At 43.8% G+C, this 23,099-nt stretch overlaps 1 protein-coding gene and 1 long non-coding RNA gene across 6 annotated transcripts in view; one reads left to right on the top strand and one right to left on the bottom strand.

The window, feature by feature from the left end:
• LOC147011936 (ATP-dependent RNA helicase with zinc finger domain-like) overlaps positions 1–6,486 on the bottom strand; it is a 310,053-nt gene extending 303,567 nt beyond the window's left edge. The window contains exons 1-3 of one of the 5 annotated variants that reach the window (XM_085857677.1): positions 6,381–6,486; positions 4,388–4,768; positions 4,025–4,070 (exon numbers count right to left, since the gene is read on the bottom strand). In XM_085857677.1, coding sequence (XP_085713803.1) covers positions 4,025–4,070; positions 4,388–4,768; positions 6,381–6,401 — 448 coding nt within the window. In that variant the 5' untranslated portion in view covers positions 6,402–6,486. Of the gene's footprint in view, positions 1–4,024; positions 4,071–4,387; positions 4,769–5,500; positions 5,583–6,380 lie in introns of those variants that run through there. The other 4 variants (XM_085857678.1, XM_085857680.1, XM_085857681.1 and 1 more) reach the window with 4 other exon arrangements.
• LOC147011935 (uncharacterized) lies at positions 5,213–9,926 on the top strand. Its single transcript, XR_015051828.1, has 2 exons — positions 5,213–5,544; positions 6,213–9,926. It is a non-coding gene; the product is annotated as an uncharacterized LOC147011935 (long non-coding RNA).
• The last annotated feature ends 13,173 nt before the right edge of the window (positions 9,927–23,099 follow it).

The raw sequence follows: 23,099 nt of genomic DNA, 5'->3' as shown, positions 1-23,099 counted from the left end.
CCTGTCTCTTCCTTATTCCCCTCAAGAAGGATCTTAGGGTTGGGAGTGGGCAGGTAGGATAGGTTAGCCAGCCAAAGACAGTAGGAGGGTTAGGGACACTGAGAATTATAAAAGGAAAAAAAAAAGAAGAAAAAAAAGGGGGAAGTCTAAATTTTGTTGTTGCAAATGAAGGGAGTGGGTATGGACAAAGACAGGCAAAGGCGATAGGTTGGGGGGAGACAGTTGAGTAGGTCCGAGCCCGTTTTCGGAAGGGCCGGCACCACCGCACTCCCTCCAGAACCTCACGGACCAGACCAGAGGCCGGCCAGCTTCATATGCCGGCCTGTTATGCTGTATCTTCTGGTCCGCATTTGCCATGCCTTCACTTGCCTGCCTTTGCCTTGACCCTATTCCTGCTCGCCCTTGTTGCATGACCTCCCCATGTCACCAACCATCCATGTGCGCCAGGACCATCCATCATCAGGTGTTTTTCTATGACTGCCCTGCAGGCAGCCACACCATCCATCATTTTTGTTTTTGCATCCTGTTCATTCTGCATTCAAATGAGCCAGGGACTGCATTGAGCAGCCCGGATACCTCCTTGAATAAAGGCCACTTCAAATGGCCTGTGGGACCGCGCATGGCCTGCCGTGTTAGGGTGAGTTGCCTCCAGCAGCTGAAGAAATGAAAACAGGAAGGTTCAGTGACACAAAAAGAGGGACCTTTTGAGCAGGCCCTGAAGAGGTCTGACATTCAGGCTGCTGTGCACTCACCCACACAAAACTGTTGACTTTGCTGTGCCTCTTTTCCCACAGATCACGGGTCCTGGGACATGGTTAGTGTAAATAGTTGAAGATGTAAATGATTTTTGTAACCCACCCGTGTGTCTGTCTTGCGCCAGAAATTTAGTTAAGTTGTCCGTGTGAGTCTGATAGTTTAGTTACGCAGCGCACTAGGTTTTTTATTTTTAGGACACGTATAGAAATGTCGCACTCAGGGACCCATAGGTAAAATGTACGAGGGGAAACCTACACCTGCATGTCACACGAAAATTTACGACTCAGGACGAGTCTATAGAAAGGGGGAGGTGGGGGAGGGAGGTAGTGTTACGGATCTGGAAGCCATTTGCACACAGTCCCTAAGCTTAGTAATTTCAACAAGTATGTGTATAGTTAGATTCCTCCCTATGTCAAAAGGGAATTACATGTGTGTGCTGCGAAGTTTCTTTCTATTTAGATTTTTGCAATACCCAACGCCAACAAATCAAACCTTCACTTCTTCGCACCATCGACGCCATTGCCCACGTGCATTCGATCATGGACGTGGGTGGAGGTTTCCTCACCTCAGAGCTCCGACTCCGCCCCAGAAAGGCAGGGTTTTCCCCCTGTCCAATTAGAGGGGGACAGATATCACCCCCATGAAAACCTGTCCAATCAGGGCAAAGATTACCTCAGAGGACCGGTCACCCCACCCCGTTCGGGGGAGGGATAAGAATCGCTGGACTTCCCTGAGTGTTCGCTGGAGTTGGGTTGAAATTTGTCAGAGGAGAAAGGGGTCGCCATTGCTCTTGGTGTGCATCAGTCATCGTCGCCTGGGCTTTTTCTCTTTCCCCTTTGGTCTTTTGGTCTGCAGTCGTCGTCATCTGCGGTCTTGGTATGCGGTCTTTCCCGGGGTTCCTCGTGGTGGTGGTGGTCGTGGCAGCCAGGACCGTGGTGCTGAATCGTCATTCGTAGCAGCCAGGATCGTGGGCTCTCTGTATTCCGGGTCGTGGGTTCGAGTCCCACCGTGGTGGGTTGGAGTCGGTGTAACCGCACGAGGCGGCCAGGTACAAAGACAAACTCTGACCTCCAGCCTGTCTAACCACTTGACTGCGAGAGTCGAAATAAAGACCATCCAGGTCCATTTTCTTTTGGTGTGTGTGTCTGTGTCTGTGTCTGTGTCTGTGTCTGTGTCTGTGTCTGTGTCTGTGTCTGTGTCTGTGTCTGTGTCTGTGTCTGTGTCTGTGTCTGTGTCTGTGTGTGGTGGCGCCGTCCAATAAGTAGAAATTGTATAAGTGTTGATTGCTCATTGTACATTGCCTGTATGATTTGTGATTAAGTCTGCTCTGTGTCTCCCTTCCCGATTATTGCAAATAAACCCCTGTTAAATGTACCAGCTGGTTGCCTGTCGTTTCTATCATTGACCCAGCACGGTGTGGGCTTGAGAATTAGTGAGGCCATTCGTGCCGTAAATTGTCATTTGGCCCGGCGCAGCTTTGGTAATTTCCGTTCAGCTACTCCGGACCCGAGTCGGTAACAGCGACTCGGTTCGGACAAAGCCGGCAGAGGGTGTGGCTTCCCCGGTAGTTCGATGGTGTGAGTACTTAGGTAAATTGGAATAGACAAGTGGACCCTACCTCACACCGTCAAAATATTGGCGACCACAGTCCTTTAAGCGACCCGTCGACTCCAGAGTTATCTGGGATGACGACCTTTCAATTCTGGTGTCCGGTGGGAGACGGCCCGACTGCTCCATCTCGCGGTCGTCCTCGCCACCGAACCCGGCACCACAACAATATCACGTGCTTTTGACACGGTCTGGCACCCTGCCCTGCTCACCAAACTCTCTTCCTATGGTATCCAAGGCCATCTCCACTCATGGCTCGCAGACTTCCTCTCCTGTCGCAGTCAACGTGTGGTCCTAAATGGAATTCTTTCATCCTCTCTTCCTGTCCAGGCTGGAGTTCCTCAAGGTAGCGTTCTGGGCCCTGTTCTTTTTCTGGTTTTCATCAATGATCTCTCCGACTCTCTGGAAAATCCTCTTTATCTCTGGGCTGATGACTCCACCCTCTGCCGTACCATCTGTCATCCCTCAGACCGGAAAGCAGCAGCTTCTTCGCTCACTGCAGATCTGGGAAAAATCCCAAACTGGGGCATTCCATGTCAAGTGTACACACCCTCCTGACACTAATACCTCATTTTCTCCCCATATATTGGTCATTTATTCACTTGGGTGAAAAAACTCAAAATACCAACTTTTAGACCTGTGGGCCCATCGGGGCCCATTTTAGGGGCCCCCCAAATTTGGGCGCCCCCGGCTGCCCCACAATCTTCCAGAGGCCATATAACAGGTTGTAGTGGTCTAATTTGGCTGATGTTGGCATCAAAATGCTCGTAAAAGCGAGATCTTTCGAATCGCGTAAAGTAAAATCACTCCAACACAGTAATTCAAAAACTTATAGTTTGGGTTCCCCTTTGACATTGGGCCCCCACACCCCAGCCAAACCGATGGTCCCGATTTTTTCGTGTGAGAATAGCCCTTCATATACTCCAACACTCTCAGCATAAATGAAAATGGGATCTCAATGGGTTCAAGTGTGATGATGGTTTTATTGTTCGGGGACTCGGGTGATGGACACACAATACGCCACTATACATAGCACAATATTTGAATACAAGATTACCAATACACTATATTGTACATAAAAACTTTCCACATGCACATGCAGGAACTGGAAGTGATACTAGTACGAGTAAGAGTTTTTCCTGGCATATTATCCTGTCAAATAAAACATTGGTTGGCAAAAAATCTTGACTATATTGCCGGCCTTATGGTCTGTCTGCCGGCCTTATCTACTCTTAGATTTCCGATCTGTTCCTTTACTTCCTCCACTCCAACCTGGATCTTCTGCAAAAGCCCTTCCTCGCCTCCTCGATAGATACTCTCAGCTTCTGGCAATATATATATATATATATATATAAAAATAAATAAATAAATAAATTATTTTGAATTGACAAATCCAGGTTTGGAGTGGAGGAAGAAACCCCTTTTGTTGAAGTGACAAATCGAACTCGTGCACATTTCACCTTGTACATCATAAACAAAACGAAAATCATCCAATCATGGTTCTGATTTCTTATCGTATCGTATCTTATTTCTCGTCATTTGCAAGTAGCAACTAGTGTGCGGAAACGAGCAAACAGGTATGTCGAAGGTATTGCAGAGTAATGTACAGCAAAGGTGTTATTATCATGTTAGTACAATTGGAACGACAAGTAACACTCACTTTTTGGTGTCGTGGTACAGGACGATTCAAAATTGCTGGTATCAACCTGTTGGTAATACAAAAGTCATCTAAGATTATCTCGCAACATAGGAGGTCAAAAGAAGCCACTTGCTGATGATTCACATTCATACTGGCAAGAGGCCGAGGCTGAAGAGGGTAAAACTGAGGCCACCGCCTGTGCGTATCACATACGATATCCTCGGATGTTCAAACCATTCACGATTGTGAAACCTGTGGCTGTTTTACAACACTTACGAATGGGCAACTTGAAAAATGCCTCACAAATGTTGAAATCAGATCTATTCTCAACTATCCCAAACCGAGAAGACCGGGGGGAAACCTTCACCCCATAAGACAACGTACCCGTGGATTACAACTTGCCTGAGTCCGCACTTCAGAGTCATCCCGTACGGAGGAAGAATCGTCTCCATCTTCTTTGGTAAGGCCTTCCCTTTGGGCAAGATAACATTGAAAAGGTTCTCCATTCATGTCTTCCACGTCCATCCCATTTCCCACCATATCCTGGTCACCGAACTGTTGCGCATGACTCGTTCCTTCCTTTGTGAAGCTTTCGATGTCCTGGTAGCCATCACAACATACAGTCGGTGGCTCCTGTTTGACCGTGGGCACCTTCAATGCGCGAGTCGCCTGCCCCGGTCGTTCAGTCCCGTTTGCCACCAGCGATGGCATCCCTTCCAGTTGAGCCTGCTTTCTAATTTCCTGGGCCGCCACCACCACCACCACCTACCAAACAAAACAAAGCTTCACGTATGTGATAAATTCGTCCACAGCTACCGTTGAAGCACGAAGAAGAGCGACGACATTTTCCTGTCGCAAGTTGGTCAACTACATGTTAACACAAACTTTTTCAGTTCAGCAACTGAACACAACCCCAACCCAAGACCAATCTTCCTCTCCTTCTCCTTCTTCTTTATGCACTCCCAGGCACAGCAATCGCAGCTTCTTGTAATCCAGCCGTAAAAAGGATATGTTGTCAACAACAGCTAGCAAGTTAAAATAAGTTAGCAGGGTGAACACGTTAACGAGTGAAACCTCTGGCTCAACTAAGTTCGAAGTTGCTTTGACGGTGCGTGCATCAACCTTGGCACAACCAGCAATTCAGACTCGGCTCTGTTCACGCAACAACTCATACAAGTTATACTTATAACCACGTGGTTTAACAAGGATCATATTACTCGTGGGTGGGGGTGTCAGGTGACAGAGGGTATTGTTCTTTACTCGAACACCATTCTTCCTTGCGATGCTCCAACGACGCCCTGATTTTGCAGCGGGGTCCAGTTTCTTCTGGCGACTGTTTGGTTAACTAACATTTGCAAACTACGATGTAACACTCAATATCGGTGAATATTTTCCGATAATAGGTTCACGACCGTGCGGAGGACACGACCCGTGTTCGTTGTATTTCGATGGGTCGATTCGCGGAGGCCTTGTGACGGTGCTTTTGATGAGACGTACCGACACGGCGTCAATCTCATCAGCAGGACTCCATCTTCAAAAAGGTACTTCCTGCCGAGCGCAAAGTACTATGGGAAAAAAGAAATCGCGTCCTCTTCGCTCAGATCTATTGAAATCTATGTCTTCCACTTAAGGGAAAATTCTCGATTAAATTTGTTTTATTTTAATTCCTGCTGGAAAATAAATGTATAAACTCTCAAGAAATAAAAAAAAAAATAATAATAATAATAATAACGAACAACAATCTGAAATGGATACTCCGAGGTCTATATGTCATTTTATTGTATATTTTTTACACGCTTCTTGTTTTTGATTCTCAACCATCTATTTATTACGTACGTACAGGAGGGGGATATATTGAGAAATTAAAATTGAGAAAAAAGAAGAGAATGGAAGCCGGAGGATGGTCGAGGAGGATACTACAAGGAGGGAGATAAAGTGAGGAGATTGGGATAAGTGGGAGCGGGATGGAAGCGGGATCCACAGACGGGAAACACAAAGGGGCGGGCAACATTCCTCAGATGTGCATACGTAATAAATAGATTTCCGTCGGAAAATTTCCACGGCCCACATGTTGATTGGGGTTGATAGGAGAGTCCAGAGTCTAGACTCGAGACTCTCGAGAGGTATATAATACGCACTCTCCTCTGAGCTGTCGAGCCTGGGTTCGAATCTCGACCCAGCTACAAGTTTTCACCCTGGTGTTTCGCAGGCAGGGCGATCGATGTATCATCGTCCGGACATCGGATGGGCTTAAACTGGCTGTAACGTCTGCCGGCTTTCAGTGGTGGACGATAAAGATCCAATTGACCGATGGTGTCCTCTGTGAAGAGAAGACGAGCTACTCCCGTACCCTGAAATAAATACCAAATTCCTTCACCTTCAGCCGAGTATCCTGCATCGGAGTCGGACCTTAACCAAATAAACTGTGTTGGGAGAACTGATGATCTGTTTCGAGCAAAGTTCGTCCATGAATAACTAATATTTGTGTACGCACGGGAATTCAGGTTATAAAATAGTGTAGGCCCACTGAATTCTTCTTCTTTTAATATTCTTCTTCTTCACTTGTTGCTTATTCTTCTTCTTCTTCTTTACTCTCTGCTATCTCTTCACTCTCTGAATCTTCTTCACCTTCTTCACTCTCTGTTTATTCTTCATCTTCTTCTTCTTCTTCTTCTTCACTCTCTGATGCTTCTTCTTCACTTTCTGCTTCTTCTTCTTCCTGCCTTTGTTTCTTCTTCTTTTTCTTCATTTTCTGAATCTTCTTCTTCACTTGGTTCATATTCTTCTTCTACTTCACTCACTGAATCTTCTTCTTTTTTACTTGTTGCTTATTCTTCTTCACCACTTGTTGCTTATTCTTCTTCTTCTTTACTCTCTGCTACCTCTTCACTCTGTGAATCTTCTTCACTTGCTGCTTATTCTTCATCTTCTTCACTCTCTGTTTATTCTTCATCTTCTTATTCTTCTTCTTCTTCTTCACTCTCTGAGGCTTCTTCTTCTTCATCTCTGCTGCCTCTTCACTTTCTGAATCTTCTTCTTCACCTTCTTCACTGTTTATTCTTCATCTTCTTCTTCTTCTTCACGCTCTGATGCTTCTTCTTCTTCACTCTGTACTTATTCTTCTTCTTTATTTCTAGTTCTACTCTTGTGGGGTTGGCCGTTCTTGTGGGGTTGGCCGTGGGAAGCTTCGCCCAAGTCTTTCACAAACTGGCTGGCCAAACCTGACATTCTTATTATTTTGTTAGTATTAGCAATCCTCTCTGGGCAATATAATTACACCTACTAACATTTTTTTTTTTACTGATTATATCTGCATAGCCCCAATTGGTGCTTAATTTTTCATTCCACCGACTGATTCTTCTGAAATTATTCTACTAGGTAGGTAAATAGCATAACAATACCACTAGTTGTGGGATTGGTGGAATCAAATCGGTGGTTAAAGCTGTGATTTCATTTATATCTCGATGTCTTGCCTTTATCTTCAATCTTTCTTTCCTCCATGGATCTGTCTCTTCTCATCTTAAGAACAAAAAAAAGTTATTCTCATCTTCAAATCTGGTGATAAATGGGAAATTCACAATTGTATCCTTATTTCGATTCTTCCTCATTGTTCTAAAATCTTGGAAGGACTTGGTTTATAACCGTCTTTCCAAGTTTATCTCCTTCATGACCAACAATTCTGCTTTAGATCTATACATTCCAATACATGGCTCTTGTACAACGAATCGATAAACTCACCGATGCGGTGTGTAACAAAATGTCGACCGCTAACGTTTTTATTCATCCCACCCCACAATGATGTCTTCCACCCAAAATGATGTACAGTATTCCACCCAAAATGATGTATCCCACCCCAAAATGATGTATTCCACCCCAGAATGATGTATTCCACCCAAAATGATGTATCCCACCCCAAAATGATGTATCCCACCCCAAAATGATGTATTCCACCCCAGAATGATGTATTCCACCCAAAATGATGTATCCCACCCCAGAATGATGTATCCCACCCTAATATGATGTATCCCACCCCAATATGATGTATTCCACCCAAAATGATGTATTCCACCCAAAATGATGTATTCCACCCAAAATGATGTATCCCACCCCAAAATGATGTATCCCACCCCAGAATGATGTATTCCACCCAAAATGATGTACAGTATTCCACCCAAAATGATGTATCCCACCCCAAAATGATGTATTCCAGCCAAAATGATGTATCCCACCCCAAATGATGTATCCCACCCCAGAATGATGTATTCCACCCAAAATGATGTACAGTATTCCACCCAAAATGATGTATCCCACCCCAAAATGATGTATTCCACCCAAAATGATGTATTCCACCCAAAATGATGTATTCCACCCAAAATGATGTATTCCACCCAAAATGATGTATTCCACCCAGAATGATGTATATTCCACCCAAAATGATGTATTCCACCCAAAATGATGTATTCCACCCAGAATGATATATTCCACCCTAAATGATGTATTCCACCCAAAATTATATATTCCACCCAAAATGATGTATTCCACCCAAAATGATGTATTCCACCCAAAATGATGTATTCCACCCAGAATGATGTATTCCACCCAAAATGATGTATTCCACCCCAGAATGATGTATTCCACCCAAAATTATATATTCCACCCAAAATGATGTATTCCACCCAGAATGATGTATTCCACCCAAAATGATGTATTCCACCCAAAATGATGTATTCCACCCAAAATGATGTATTCCACCCAAAATGATGTATTCCACCCAAAATGATGTATTCCACCCAGAATGATGTATTCCACCCAAAATGATGTATTCCACCCAAAATGATGTATTCCACCCAAAATGATGTATTACACCCCAAATGATGTATTCCACCCCAGAATGATGTATTACACCCAAAATGATGTATTACACCCCAAAAAGATGTATTCCACCCAGAATGATGTATTCCACCCAAAATGATGTATTACACCCCAAAATGATGTATTACACCCCAAATGATGTATTCCACCCCAGAATGATGTATTATACCCAAAATGATGTATTCCACCCAAAATGATGTATTACACCCCAAAAAGATGTATTCCACCCAAAATGATGTATTACACCCCAAAATGATGTATTACACCCCAAAATGATGTATTCCACCCCCAGAATGCTCAAGTTGCATACACAGAAACATCTGGAAATGGCGGTGTTCAAGGCATCATAAAGTATATCGTGTGTGGGAGATAATGATTGTAACCTGAAATGGATCACAAAGCTTCAAAAAGAAACTGAAAATACTTGGAAAAGTACCTGAGAGATAGGGCAGTGCCTCTGCTCAACAAGAGATTTTGAGACCTTCCTCAACTCGCCGAAATCAATATTGATTAATCAATAAGTGAAAGTACCATTTATGGCCAAATCACTCGGTCATTGTCGTATCGAAGTATCAGCTTGCGAGCTGAAAAGATGCCCGAGATATTGATTGCCCGGATGAGAAATAAAATAGATAATAATTAATAAATCGATAATAATTAAGTAATTAATCAATTAATTGATGAATCAAAAAAAAATAGAAATACCGTTTTTGCCAAAGCATATTTTCATTTTTATCTCCAAATTTCAGCTTCCTATCTCAAAGGATGGCTGACATATCACCCGGACAAACAAACAAACAAACAAGAAAACGGAATAAAAACTGAGTGCTGGTACTCCCTCCTCTGGACACCCAGCGATGACGTCATGCATCGCCCAGACATTGAATTGGTAAGGAGCGGTGTACAAAAATGATTCAAAACTCCCCAAATCGATACGTGTGTGTGTGTGTGTGTGTGTGTGTGTGTGTGTGTGTGTGTGTGTGTGTGTGTGTGTGTGTGTGTGTGTGTGTGTGTGTGTGTGTGTGTGTGTGTGTGTGTGTGTGTGTGTGTGTGTGTGTGTGTGTGTGTGTGTGTGTGTGTGTGAGATCTCAATGGGATCATTGGGTATCACTTATGAAAACATAACCACCTTCACCTTTGGTGGCGGAGGTAAAAATTGGGGTTTAAGGGGTTTTACATGGGGTTTCCCCCCCCAAAATATGTGTTTGCTTTCTTCTCCAATACGACACGTACAATTCCGATGAAACTTGACCACCATCTTCATCACCCGTGATGTACCAAAGTTTGTTCACGACATTAAAAAATGGGGTCTATGGGGGGTTCGCCCCCCAAAATATACATTTGCTTCCTTCTCAGAAACTACGCATACAATTCCGATGATACTTGACCACCATTTTCACCACACGTGATGTACCAAAGTTTGTTCACGACATTAAAAAATAATTGGGATCGACGAGATCCTACGGGAAATTTCCACCCCAAATATGTATTTGCTTTCTTTTCTGAAACCGCATACACAATTTTGATGAAACTTGACCACAACCAATAAAAAAAAAAAATCCAGAGGTATTTGCTTTCTTCTCCGTTTTATATTTTGTGGGTCATCCATGCTAACCAGTGGTTGCCTAGTTATCTTCTCCAGCCGCTGCTAGGTGAGTGCCCAGGGGTACTGCCAGGTGAGCGCCCAGGGGTACTGCCAGGTGAGCGCCCAGGGGTACTGCCAGGTGAGCGCCCAGGGGTACTGCCAGGTGAGAGCCCAGGGGTACTGCCAGGTGAGAGCCCAGTGGTACTGCCAGGTGAGCGCCCAGGGGTACTGCCAGGTGAGAGCCCAGGGGTACTGCCAGGTGAGAGCCCAGGGGTACTGCCCCTATGTTTAATATTCTTTGTCATATTTAAGGTTCTTTGTCATCATTCCTGTCACTCCAGCTATCACTGGGACAACTTTGGCTTTTTTCAGCTTCCAGGATCTTCTCACTTCATTCTTGAGGTCTTGGTGCTTGCTCATTTTCTTGATTTCTGCATCGTTTAGTCCAAAATCACTGATTCATTCAACCAGGTTCACTGGTTCAAAAACACTTCATTCAGCGATGCCTGCTTCTCTGTTTTTTTGTACTAAGTATTGTCGTGTCCGGGGGTTTAACCCCCAGCTGGATAATTCGCCAAGCTTCTCCCTTGAAGTCCAACAGCCGAGACTCGGAGATTAATGCACGCACAGGAAGTGGGGTGCAATGGCGGAGGGGCGGAGAAGCACAGCACAGGGTGGTGGGGGGGGGGGGTTATACTCGAACCCCACGACAAATACACAGATACAGATTCTTAAAAGGAACACATTGAATGAAAATAGACAAATATTTACAAAGGCCAACAATTCAAAAGGTAATGATAATAATGAAGTAAATGAATCCTAGTCGAGGCGCTTCTTCACGCAGACTCAAATACAGACAAAGGGTTAACAAAATAAAAATAAAACCCTTCCTTTCGAGTATTCTTGTACTTAGCTTGGCCCACAGCCAGTCTTTGTGGAATTTAGAGTCGAGGCGCTTCCACCAGCATTTGCAGACGCACACAAAATGGTGCCTTGTCGCTTCTCTCTTTGCGGGACAAAAGCATGCCAGGCAACCCGTGAGTGGCACTCCACACCAAGGCTCAGAGACCCAGTGCAGCGGCTTCGTGCACCGATCGTCCTCACCGACCCAACCAAGAGCCAAAGGCCGGCACTATTGATTCACCACACGAGCCAAATCGCCTCACCACGAATACAAGATTCGTGTCGTCCTCCTCATGTGTGCACTCACCCTGAACTGCAGCTTCTAACTGACTGACATCACCGAAACCACCATTTCCTCGTCCGAACTCGCCTCTCAAAATGCGCAACCAACCCTTCTTCTTCAACGTGACGCCAAACAATCCTCCGCCTCCAGGGCGTGGCCTGCTCGCACGAAACCCAGAAAGGCGGGGCCTCCGCCCGCTCTGCAAGCCTGGCTAGCCTCTGACGTCACGCACATCAATCATCAGCCTCGGGGACGTGACTTCACCCGCCGTCACACTTGGAGGTGGGGCTTTTGCCTGCTTTGCATGTTTGCTTGTTTCTTCTCTTGGTTTTGGTTATAAAGACATCTGGAAAAGTCACAGGGGGGGGCAATTACATACAGGGGAAGCTTATTCTTAAACCCTAGATAACTAGAGGGGGAGCACTCGGTAGGGTGCAAAACCTCCGCTGCCAATACTGAGGTCACTCAAGTGAACCTGATATCTTATTCATTCAATTTGACGTCAACAGTGCTCACAGAGTTATAGTTTGCAACTTTCCCTTTTACTTTTAACTTTTACATACTCAATTCATTCGTCATAACTAGATTCCTTGAGACAGAAATTGATTTTACGTGGGTATATCCACCTGAAGTTCCAAAATCAGCCGCAATTATAATTTTGGCATGTTTTTTGTTGGAAATCACTTATAACATGTAGAAATGCAAAAAAAAATCGAAATTTTGTTGAAAAAAAAGTTGCAAAATTTTTTTTCTCTAACAATCTTTTTTGGGAGGGGGTTGGAAATGACTTAAAACATGTAGCAATGCAAAAAAAAAAAATTCTAATATTTTTTCAAAATGGCCGCCATGGCGGCCATTTTGGACTTTGAACCAAGTCCAAAATCTAATGGCATGGTCCTTGGACCATACCTCATCCCCCCACCAAGCTTCGTCGAAATCCGTTGAGGGGTTTTTCCGTAATACTGTTAACAAACAAACAAACAAACAAACAAACAGACGGGTGAAAACAGTAACCTCCGATCTTCGATGGCGGAGGTTAACTAGAGGGGGAACACTCTGGAGAGTGCAAAACCTCCGCCGCCAATACTGCTGGGTCACTCAAGTGAACCTTATATCTTATTCATTTAATATGATGTCAACAGTGCTGAGAGTTATAGTTCTTTTCTCCAACATTTTTTTTTGGGGGGGGGGGGGTTGGAAATCACTTAAAACATGTAAAAATGCAAAAAAAAAAATCGAAATTTAGCTGAAAAAAAAGTTGCAAAACTTTTTTTTTCTCCAACAATTTTTTTTTGGGGGGGGTTGGAAATCACTTAAAACATGTAGAAATGCACAAAAAATCTTTTCTTTTTTTTGGGGGGGTTACAATTTGGGGGGGGGTTGGAAATCACTTAAAACATTTAAAAATGCAAAAAAAAAATTTTCTCTAACAATTTTTGGGGGCGTTGGAAATCACTTAAAACATGTAGAAATGCAAAAAAAAATTCTCTAACAATTTTTTTTGGGGGGGGGTTGGAAATCACTTAAAACGTAGAAATGCAAAAAAATATTTTCTCTATCTTTTGGGGGGATAAAAAATTGGGGGGTTGGAAATCACTTAAAACATGTAGAAATGCAAAAAAAAATTCTTTTTTTGGGGGGGTAACAATTTTTTTGGGGGGGGGTTGGAAATCACTTAAAACATTTTAAAATGCAAAAAATCTTTTTTTTCTCAAACAATTTTTTTTTTGGGGGGAGGGGTTGGAAATCACTTAAAATATGTAGAAATGCAAAAAAAAAAATTTCTCTAACAATTTTTTGGGGGGGTTGGAAATCACTTAAAACATGTAGAAATGCAAAAAAAAATTTCTCTAACAATTTTTTTTTGGGGGGGGGGTTGGAAATCACTTAAAACGTAGAAATGCAAAAAAATATTTTCTCTATCTTTTGGGGGGGGATAAAAAAATTGGGGGGGGGGGGTTGGAAATCACTTAAAACATGTAGAAATGCAAAAAAAAAAATTCTAATATTTTTTCAAAATGTCCGCCATGGCGGCCATTTTGGACTTTGAACCAAGTCCAAAATCTAATGGTATGGTCCTTGGACCATACCTCATCCCCCCACCAAGCTTCGTCGAAATCCGTCGAGGAGTTTTTCCGTAATACTGTTCACAAACAAACAAACAAACAAACAAACAGACGGGTGAAAACAGTAACCTCCGATCTTCGATGGCGGAGGTTAACTAGAGGGGGAACACTCTGGAGAGTGCAAAACCTCCGCCGCCAATACTGCTGGGTCACTCAAGTGAACCTTATATCTTATTCATTTAATATGATGTCAACAGTGCTGAGAGTTATAGTTCTTTTCTCCAACATTTTTTTTTGGGGGGGGGGGGGGGATTGGAAATCACTTAAAACATGTAAAAATGCAAAAACAAAAAAAAATCGAAATTTTGTTGAAAAAAAAGTTCCAAAAATTTTTTTTTCTCCAACAATTTTTATGGGGGGGGGTTGGAAATCACTTAAAACATGTAGAAATGCAAAAAAAATTCTTTTTTTTGGTGGATAACAATTTTTTGGGGTGGGTTGGAAATCACTTAAAACATTTAAAAATGCAAAAAAAAAATTTTTTTCTCAAACAATTTTTTTTGGGGGGGGTTGGAAATCACTTAAAATATGTAGAAATGCAAAAAAAAAATTTCTCTAACAATTTTTGGGGGGGTTGGAAATCACTTAAAACATGTAGGAATGCAAAAAAAAATTTCTCTAACAATTTTTTGGGTGGGGGGGTTGGAAATCACTTAAAATGTAGAAATGCAAAAAAATATTTTCTCTATCTTTTGGGGGGGGATAAAAATTGGGGGGGTGGGTTGGAAATCACTTAAAACATGTAGAAATGCAAAAAAAAAATTTGGGGGGGGGGGACCAAGTCCAAAATTTAATGGCATGATCCTTGGACCATACCTAACCCCCCTCCCCACCCCCCACCAAGTTTCGTCGAAATCCGTCGAGGAGTTTTCCGTAATACTGTTCACAAACAAACAAACAAACAAACAGAAAGGGGTGAAAACAGTAACCTCCATCCATCTTCGAAGATGGCGGAGGTTAATTAACACCACACCACCCCTAGGTAGTGACACGTAACACTTAAGCTCATTGTTTCCCTACTTAATTACATTGAGATGCCTCCTACACGTCCACGGACCAAACGACTCTATTCAATGCTAAATTCACTTTTAAAATTCCTCATTCTACCCCCATAACCATAACAGTATGGTATGTCGTTGCAATGCTTTGTTTTTGATGTTCATGCTTGAAGGGATCATTACATCGTACATGAGTGGTAGGTAGTTCCATGTTTTCAGTGATTACTTTTGGTTCATGTTCCCACAAATTATCTGGAACTGGGACATCAAAGTTTTTGCAAATGTGCCAGCGGATTACATAATAAACTCTGTTGTTAAGCTCTGCCATCGAAGATGGATGGAGGTTACTGTTTTCACCCCTGTCTGTTTGTTTGTTCGTTTGTTTGTGAACAGTATTAAGGAAAAACTCCTGGACGGATTTCGACGAAACTTGGTGGGGGGAATAGGTATGGTCCAAGGATCATGCCATTAGATTTTGGACTTGGTCCAAAAAAAAAACTTAGAAAATTTTGCAACTTTTTTTCAAAAAAATTTCGATTTTATTTGAAAAATATTTGAATTTTTTTTTTTACATTTCTACATGTTTTAAGTGATTTCCAACCCCCCCCCCCAAAAAAAAATTGTTAGAGAATAAAAAAACAAATTTTGCAACTTTTTTTTCAAAAAAATTTCGATTTTATTTTTTTGGGCATTTCTACATGCGCGTCAATCTAATTTAGTTTATTCAATCGTGGTTCAGTAGAGTCTGATCCGTTTTGACCTTCAATGAATAGGATATCAGGTTCACTTAAGTGACTCAGCAGTATTAGCGGCAGAGGTTTTGCACTCTACCAAGTGCTCCCACTCTAATTTCGTTGTGTGTACAGCTGTTTTTTTTAACGTTGGTGTGTACAGCTGTTTTTTTAAAACCTTTTTTTCTGACATGAGTTTTTTTGTGTGCATGTTTGGTCATTAAGCATAACATATCATTCTCTTCACTAACCCCACCTCCACCCCTCACCTTTCTCTCTGTTTGTTTTTTTTTCATACACCATCTCTCTTTCTCTCTCTCCCTCTCTCGATCTCTCTCAATCTCTCTCACCCCCTCCTCGCACCGCTCCCTCCCACAGTATAGCAAAGTTTGGTGAGGCATAGCTCTCCCCACCTGCCCCCTCCTCACTCTTCCCCACTTCCTAGCTTCCCTCCCTCTTCCCTCCTCTCTCTCCAGGTCAGGTCAGGTATGGGAGCATGTGCCAGAACAGCACGTCGCTGCATCCACTTTCCGCCGGTACTCCAGGGGCCTCCGTCTGGCCATTCCCCAGGCAGATGCGAGGCCCATCCCCATCTCCTTGAGATGATGGTCAACCTGCTGCAACCACGAGGCATGTGGTCGGCCCACTGGCCTCCTCCACTCATGAGACTCCCTCACTGAGAGAATCTGGTGAGCAGGATCAGCGTCAGGAAAATGAGCCACATGTCCATACAGCCGCAACTGATGCTCACGGACTATGCAGGTAACAAATCTCATCCGAGTCTCTCTCAGCAACCACTCATTGGACACAAAATCTGACCAGCGATAGCCAAGGATTCTCCGAAGAGACCTGGTATCAAAGGAATTAAGTCTCCGTCTCAGATCCTTGGTCAGAGTCCAAGTCTCGCATCCATAGAGCAAGTCTGGAAATAGCAAGGACCTGAAAACTCGGACTTTCGTCCTCCCGCACAGGTACCGGCAGCGCCACACCCCATGATCCAGTGAATCCATGACTCCCCAGGCCCGACCCAGATGTCTATTGACCTCTGACTCACAGCCAGCAGAGACATGAATATCACTGCCAAAGTAAGTGAATCTCTCCATGACCTCAACATCCTCACCACAAACAGACACAGATAGGACAGCAGCATCCAAGATATCACCGAAAGCCTGGATCTTAGTTTTGACCCAAGAAACCCGTAATCCCAGCGGCTCCGACTCTTCATTCAGCACATCGAGGGCCCCCAAAAGGATATCTAAAGTCTCCGCAAAGATGACTGCATCATCTGCAAAATCAAGGTCCGAGATCTTGACATTCCCAAACGATGCACTGCAGCTAGATCTCTCCGACATCCTCCCTAAAATGCAGTCCATACAAGTGCTGAAAAGTGTGGGGGCAAGTACACATCCCTGACGAACTCCAGTAACAACTGGAAATAAGTCAGAGATGGTACCACCACACTTCACAGCACTCTCAGTACCAGAGTAGAGTTCAGACATCAGATGGATCAGTTTTGGTGGCACCCCACGAAGACCAAGAATCCTCCAGAGGACATCCCGATTCACTGAATCGAACGCTTTACAGAGATCAACATTGGCTGCAAGCAGCCCCTGACAAACTCTCGTCTGCGTTCGGTGAGGACACGAAGAGCAAGGATACGGTCAATCGTTGACCTCTTTGGTGTAAAGCCTGACTGCTCTGGATGCTGGTGCTCAAGCAGATGGTGGCGAACCCTATCGAGAATTATCCGAGCAAAGACTTTGCCCGGCACTGAGAGCAGCGTCACCCCTCGGTAGTTGTTGCAGTCTTGGCGATCACCCTTCCCTTTCCAGAGAGGAACTACAAGGCCCCTCTTCCAATCAGTTGGGATGATGCCTGTGTTCCAGGCAGAGCACAAAACTGCATGCAACGACACGAGTGCAGCATTTCCACCAGCCTTGAGAAGTTCAGCATGGATGCCACAGATCCCTGGAGCTTTGCCTCGTTTCAACCGGTTCACAGCAGCCTGTGTTTCCACAAGCGAAGGTGGACCACAGTTGATTCGAGGGTCAGCAACAGGGATTGTAACACCCTTGACGTCCAACGCGACAGCTGGGGGAATCAGCCTGGTACAACCGCTCAAAGCCCAGCGGGCCTTCACTTCCGACTCTTCTGTCAAGAGCCTACCACTCTCTGCTCTAACTGCAGTGCTCCAAGGGATGGGCTTGGATGAACGCAATGCGCGAATTCCCCTGTAAGCGGGACGAGAATCACCTGTCCACAGGTGATGCTCTACCCCCTCACAGATTCCTCACACATAGGCCTCCTTGTCCACCTTCAGTGCACGTACAGTTTTACGCCTCAGCTCCCTGACAGCTCAGCTCTGCCATTCAGCCTGGCCCTGCGACTCTGGTCAATGGTATCCAGTATCCCTTGAGATACAAAATTCTTCTTTGCCCTGCGGTGAGTTCCAAGACATCCACCGGCAACATCAAGGACGGTGGTCTTGAAGGCACTCCACAACTCTCCTGGACCACTCAAAGCACCCAGACCCCCCAAGTGTCCACTCAGCCTGTTCGCAAACTCCTCAGCGACTCTCTCATCCTTGAGCTTGCCAACATCCAGCCCAGGCTGGGATGGTACCATTCTCCAGGATTTAAGGTGCAGCTTTAGAGTTGCTACAACAAGACTGTGGTCAGTATTGAGGAACTGAGCACTCCGGTAGACCCTGCAGTTCTGGATCATCCTCCAACGACCATCAATGAGGACATGGTCAATCTCCTTTGCCACACCACCAGCGTTGGAATACCAAGTCCAGCGATGAGCTTGTGGGCGCTGAAACCATGAACCAGCCACCCTAAGTCCATGACTTCTTGCAAAGTCAAGGAACTTAGTGCTATTCTGGTTCATAGTTCCTGACCCATTGGGACCAACACATATCTCATAACCATCCCTATCAGTTCCAGTCGATGCATTGAAATCCCCCAAGACGAGAAGTGTATCTCGTCTGGTGCACTGATCAACCACAGACTCGAGCGTGGCGTAGAATGTGTCCTTCACGGTGAGATCACTCGCCTCAGTCGGAGCATATACAGAGACCAGGGAAATGACACCTAAGGAGTGACGAATCCTTAGTCTCATAATACGCTCGTTGACCAGTGTTACCTCAATTTTCATTGGGGTCAGCTTATTGGACACAGCTACAGCAACTCCTTGGGTATGGTAACCATCAGAGCTACCAGACTAATAGTAGGTGTAACCACCCACCATTATCTCGCCGCAATCCGGTCTCCGAACCTCAGAGAGAGCTGCAATCCCGATGTCCAAACGCTTGAGCTCAGATGATAACAGAGACAAGTGATCATCCTCTCTTAGGGATAGGACATTCCAGGCACCCACCCGAAGGGACCGCCTCAGGTTAACCCAAGGAGACCGCCGTCTGGTGGATGACACCTTAGCTCCACTCCGACACACTCTCCTGCAATCTGACCCAGGGATGTTACCCCGTGGTTTCCCTCCTATCATCAAAGATTGGGGGTCCCGAAGGCTTTGCCCCAATCCCGTCATCCGGTGAGCTGCCCTGCGAAGGGAAGCTGCACAGGAGGTACTCCCACGGAGTGGGTTTTCAGATTTCTTTGCGTTTTTGTGTTTTGCGGAATGAAGGGTTTTACGGTGGCCGGAGTGCAAATCCTGCCACCAACCTCCTAATAAAAAAGTAACCCAACTCCAGCAGGACGTCCGCAGACACAGTTGGGCACTAGATATGGATGGCCATTGGTTCACAAGGAGCTCCTCCGCCCTTTGACAGGTTTTGTTTTTAATCCTGCTGGGTGTCCATATCCAAACACCCTCCTCACCAGAAAACCTGGTGGGGGAGACGGTTTAGTCGCCGACAACCTGACCATGGAACAGGTTAGTACAGGTTTACATGGTACCTGTAGCAGGTCACAGATATAACCTGACCTCTCTCTCCCTCCTCTCTCAATCCCCCCCCCACCCACCTTAATACCCCCGTCAGCGAAGCGACGGGTTGTATTTGCTTGTTATCTAATATATAAAGCTGAGTTCATGTTTGCAGGTGGATGTGTGGGTCTATGGATGGGTCATAAGCACCTCCCATCCTACAGGCCATGCCTTCCCGCTCCTTTCTCTCCAGTTGTCCAGGAATCACCACCAGTTTTTCACTCCACATCGCTCAGATTTTTTTATGGGCATCTGATGTAGATATGAAGACTGTACAACACGTCTTCTATCATTAAATGAAGTTACCATTTTGGGGAAACAATGGTACATTTTGATTACAACTCAAACGAGGTTTTGTCCGCAGTGATCGCTGCAGCGGTCTAATCTGCACCGCCCAATGAAGGTACATTAATTCTCAAATGCAGAGGAAAGAAAATAGTGATGTTGCATTTTTTAAAAAAAACTTTGTGGGACGTCAAATGCAGTTACTTTGACAGTGACGTGTCACTTATAACTCAATGTTTCCTTTCCAGAATGTGCAATTGCTGTTACAAGCAAAATGATATCCTGTGTTTACTTCCATGCGAGGTATGAAAAAAGACATCTCTACATATGACGTCATCACACAGCTTTCAGGATGATTTAATGGAAAATGTGGCCAAAAAGGTCTGTTTTCTGTTGGCATGAGTTGCAGGGTATTTGATGTATCAGGAATAAATGTCCTCGATCCCGCTTCGCTCGGCCTCGGCCGAATGAGGATATGGAGAAAATTAAGAAAATTGACGTTAAAAATTTTCTTTTTCCTTTTTTTTTTAGCTGTTTTCATCAAATTCAGTTTGAGTATGAAGTGCACGGGCTTTTCATTTTGGGATGCTTTTTAATTCTTCATTTATAGCATCAGTCTTCATGAAAAAGGTTTCTTGTTTGTGTTGAGAAACAATATGGAGAAAATCTTTTCTCTGGACTTTGGTTTAAAAAGGCGGGATTATGTTCAATCACATAGTGTACAAAAGAAGCAACTCCGGGTCTTGACAATCAGGCATCGTGCAACCGTAAAGCCTGGCCTGGCTTACTTGACCACAGTGGGAATATACAGCCATATCTAGGATAAACCCTTGAGTTTATCCGTTATGTTTTTAACTATGGATATCAAATCTCAAGGGATACATCGAGCGCAAACAAACTCATGTTTGCACAACATTCATTTCCAAGTGCTCAGACGTTGCGACGACGCTGCTCAGGCCGCAACATTACCATTCGAGTTTGGAGAAATGACATGAGGCCTTCAGAGGAAGTTACAAAATGAAGTTTTAAAAAATAGATATCGAGGAAATAGCACAACAATTAATATGTTCTTGATATACTCAAAAATAACTACCAGCTTGCTGAAAGGGATGCAGGAAAGTTTCCACCTAGTCATTTGGTTCTCAGTATGATGGAGTTAGTAACATGAAAGATTAGTATTCATGGATAAAATTATCTTCCACTTCTTCCTCCGTTTTTAGATCCTCATGGAGGATCTCTCGGTCTTACTCACGTCGTTGTTCTTCATCTTCTTCTTGTGGACTTTTTTGTTTCACAGCCTCCAGTTTTCATCGAAACTTCCTGAAACTTGGCGTATAAATGTAATAATACCCTGCGCAGACAATAACCATCTCCGATTTTGAAAATTCCTCCTAGAAAAAAAAGTTATGACATCAAAATATCTCTGCTAATGGAAATCGCCTAAAAAATTATCTCTGAAACTAGGCAGGCTTTTTGAATTATGTTTGCGGGAATCGAACAGGGCATTAGCAGAGATGAATTACCGCACATATGATACATCAGTATGACGTCATAGCAATTTTTATGACGTCATTCCTATTTTTTGTTTCACAACCCAGAGTTTTCATCGGATCTTCGTGAAACTTGCCATGTATATGCAGAAAGCCCACGCGCAGGCAGTAACCATCTCCAATTTTGGAAATTCTTCCGAGAAAAAAAAGTTGACGTCATAATATCGCTGCTAATGGAAATCACCTATACCATTCTCTCCGAAACTAGGCAAGCTGTTTGAATTTTGTTTGCAAGAATCAAGCCGGGCATTAGGACAGATAATTTATCGCAATCCTGATACATCACAATGACGTCATATTCGTTTTTATGACGTCATCATTAAGAGGACGAGGATCTTAGCTCATTTGAGCTTGTTATTTTCTCCCCCAAACCTTCCATTTGGCAATTACCTGGTATGTCGGTCGCTCAAAGGTATCATCCTCTGACTCAGAGGTAGCGTGCACACCTTTCCTCAGATGTAGTGTGCTCATGTAGATTGTTTGATTCTCGGCCTGACTATGAACTGCAATCCAAGTGCAGCCCAGGCAAGGCATACTTGCATCAGAGCACTTGGTCCTTCAGAGGGAGATGCGAACCCTATTGTTTCCACTGCTCGCATTCACTTGTGGACGGACGATCCCACTGTATATTATTTGAAAAGATCATTGTGGAGTGTATTGTATGGAGTGTAATGTGTGGGCTGAAGCTGGTTCTTATATAAGATGTGTTTAGTAATGAAGGACAAAAGGTAATGACACATGCAGAGTGTTACACATAAAATGCACATTGTGGATAACAACAATTAGAGGTGATGAAAGAACCGCATCATTGTCAAGGGAATGGTACCACCGGCTAGATAGACAAGTGTGAGGATATATCGCTCGTGTTAAAATCATTGCAAAAACTCAATTTCATACCCCGGACTGTTCACTGTTTAACATTTGTGTGACTACAAACAAAGACCCCATGGGCATAGAGACTATATACAATTTCTGAACTATAAGACTGAATAAGTTTAATAACAGAATCAAAGTAAAACCTCATATTTTTAATTTTGAGGATTTTTCATAGCTGCATGAGAGTGACTCCTCGATGGCATGCAGAGTGGTGATATCGAGTAGGATCATAAGCTCTCTGTCACTTGTTCGGTAGGGTCATGACTTGAACCTCATCTAGTTTCCTTTCAAATGCTTTGGCAATTCTTAATGTCTTACAGATAGGTTCAACTGCTTCCTTTAAAAAAAAAAAAATTCAAACATTCGATGAGTAGAACAAAATTTAAATCTGCATTTCAATAAAATAGACATTGTCAAAGCTTCTTGACTTGCACTCCTCAGCATAATTCCACAAGCAGATGAAGAGGAAGTACCAAACTCTCGTTTATATAGTTACAATGTAATGTCCTCAACGTTGATTGGTTGACATAAAAGGATGGGATTATCTGATTGGTGAAACCATAGAGCATCATGAATAATGAGTAGGTGGAAATGAACCATCATGAATAATGATTGCTATATGGGTTTCTGTTAAACTGGCTGTATGGGTTTCTGTTAAAGCATAGCTTGGAGTGAATGATAGCTCTAATTTCACCAGCACGTGTCAACCGTTATACCAAGAAATGTCACATGCAGGAGCAGACGGGGTCTTGTAACTGCATCCGTGAATACAAAGGTGACTGCAAAAACAAAACACACAAACAAACCAAGGGATGTTTGCCAAGCCGCAATCACAATCAAGAACAGAGAAAAGAACAATTCACATTGTAAAAGGATGGCAAACATTAAATCGTGAGAACCGTTATGAACGTCAAATTGCAGAGATTGCCCACCGACCAGAATACA

Source organism: Eptatretus burgeri, chromosome 15 (genome assembly GCF_056783735.1).
Source record: "Eptatretus burgeri isolate ZD-2024b chromosome 15, Ebu_testis_v1, whole genome shotgun sequence".
Classification (NCBI taxonomy): Eukaryota; Metazoa; Chordata; class Myxini; order Myxiniformes; family Myxinidae; genus Eptatretus; species Eptatretus burgeri.
The sequence above is the reverse complement of the archived record's forward strand: the minus strand, read 5'-3'. Positions and strand labels throughout refer to the sequence as shown.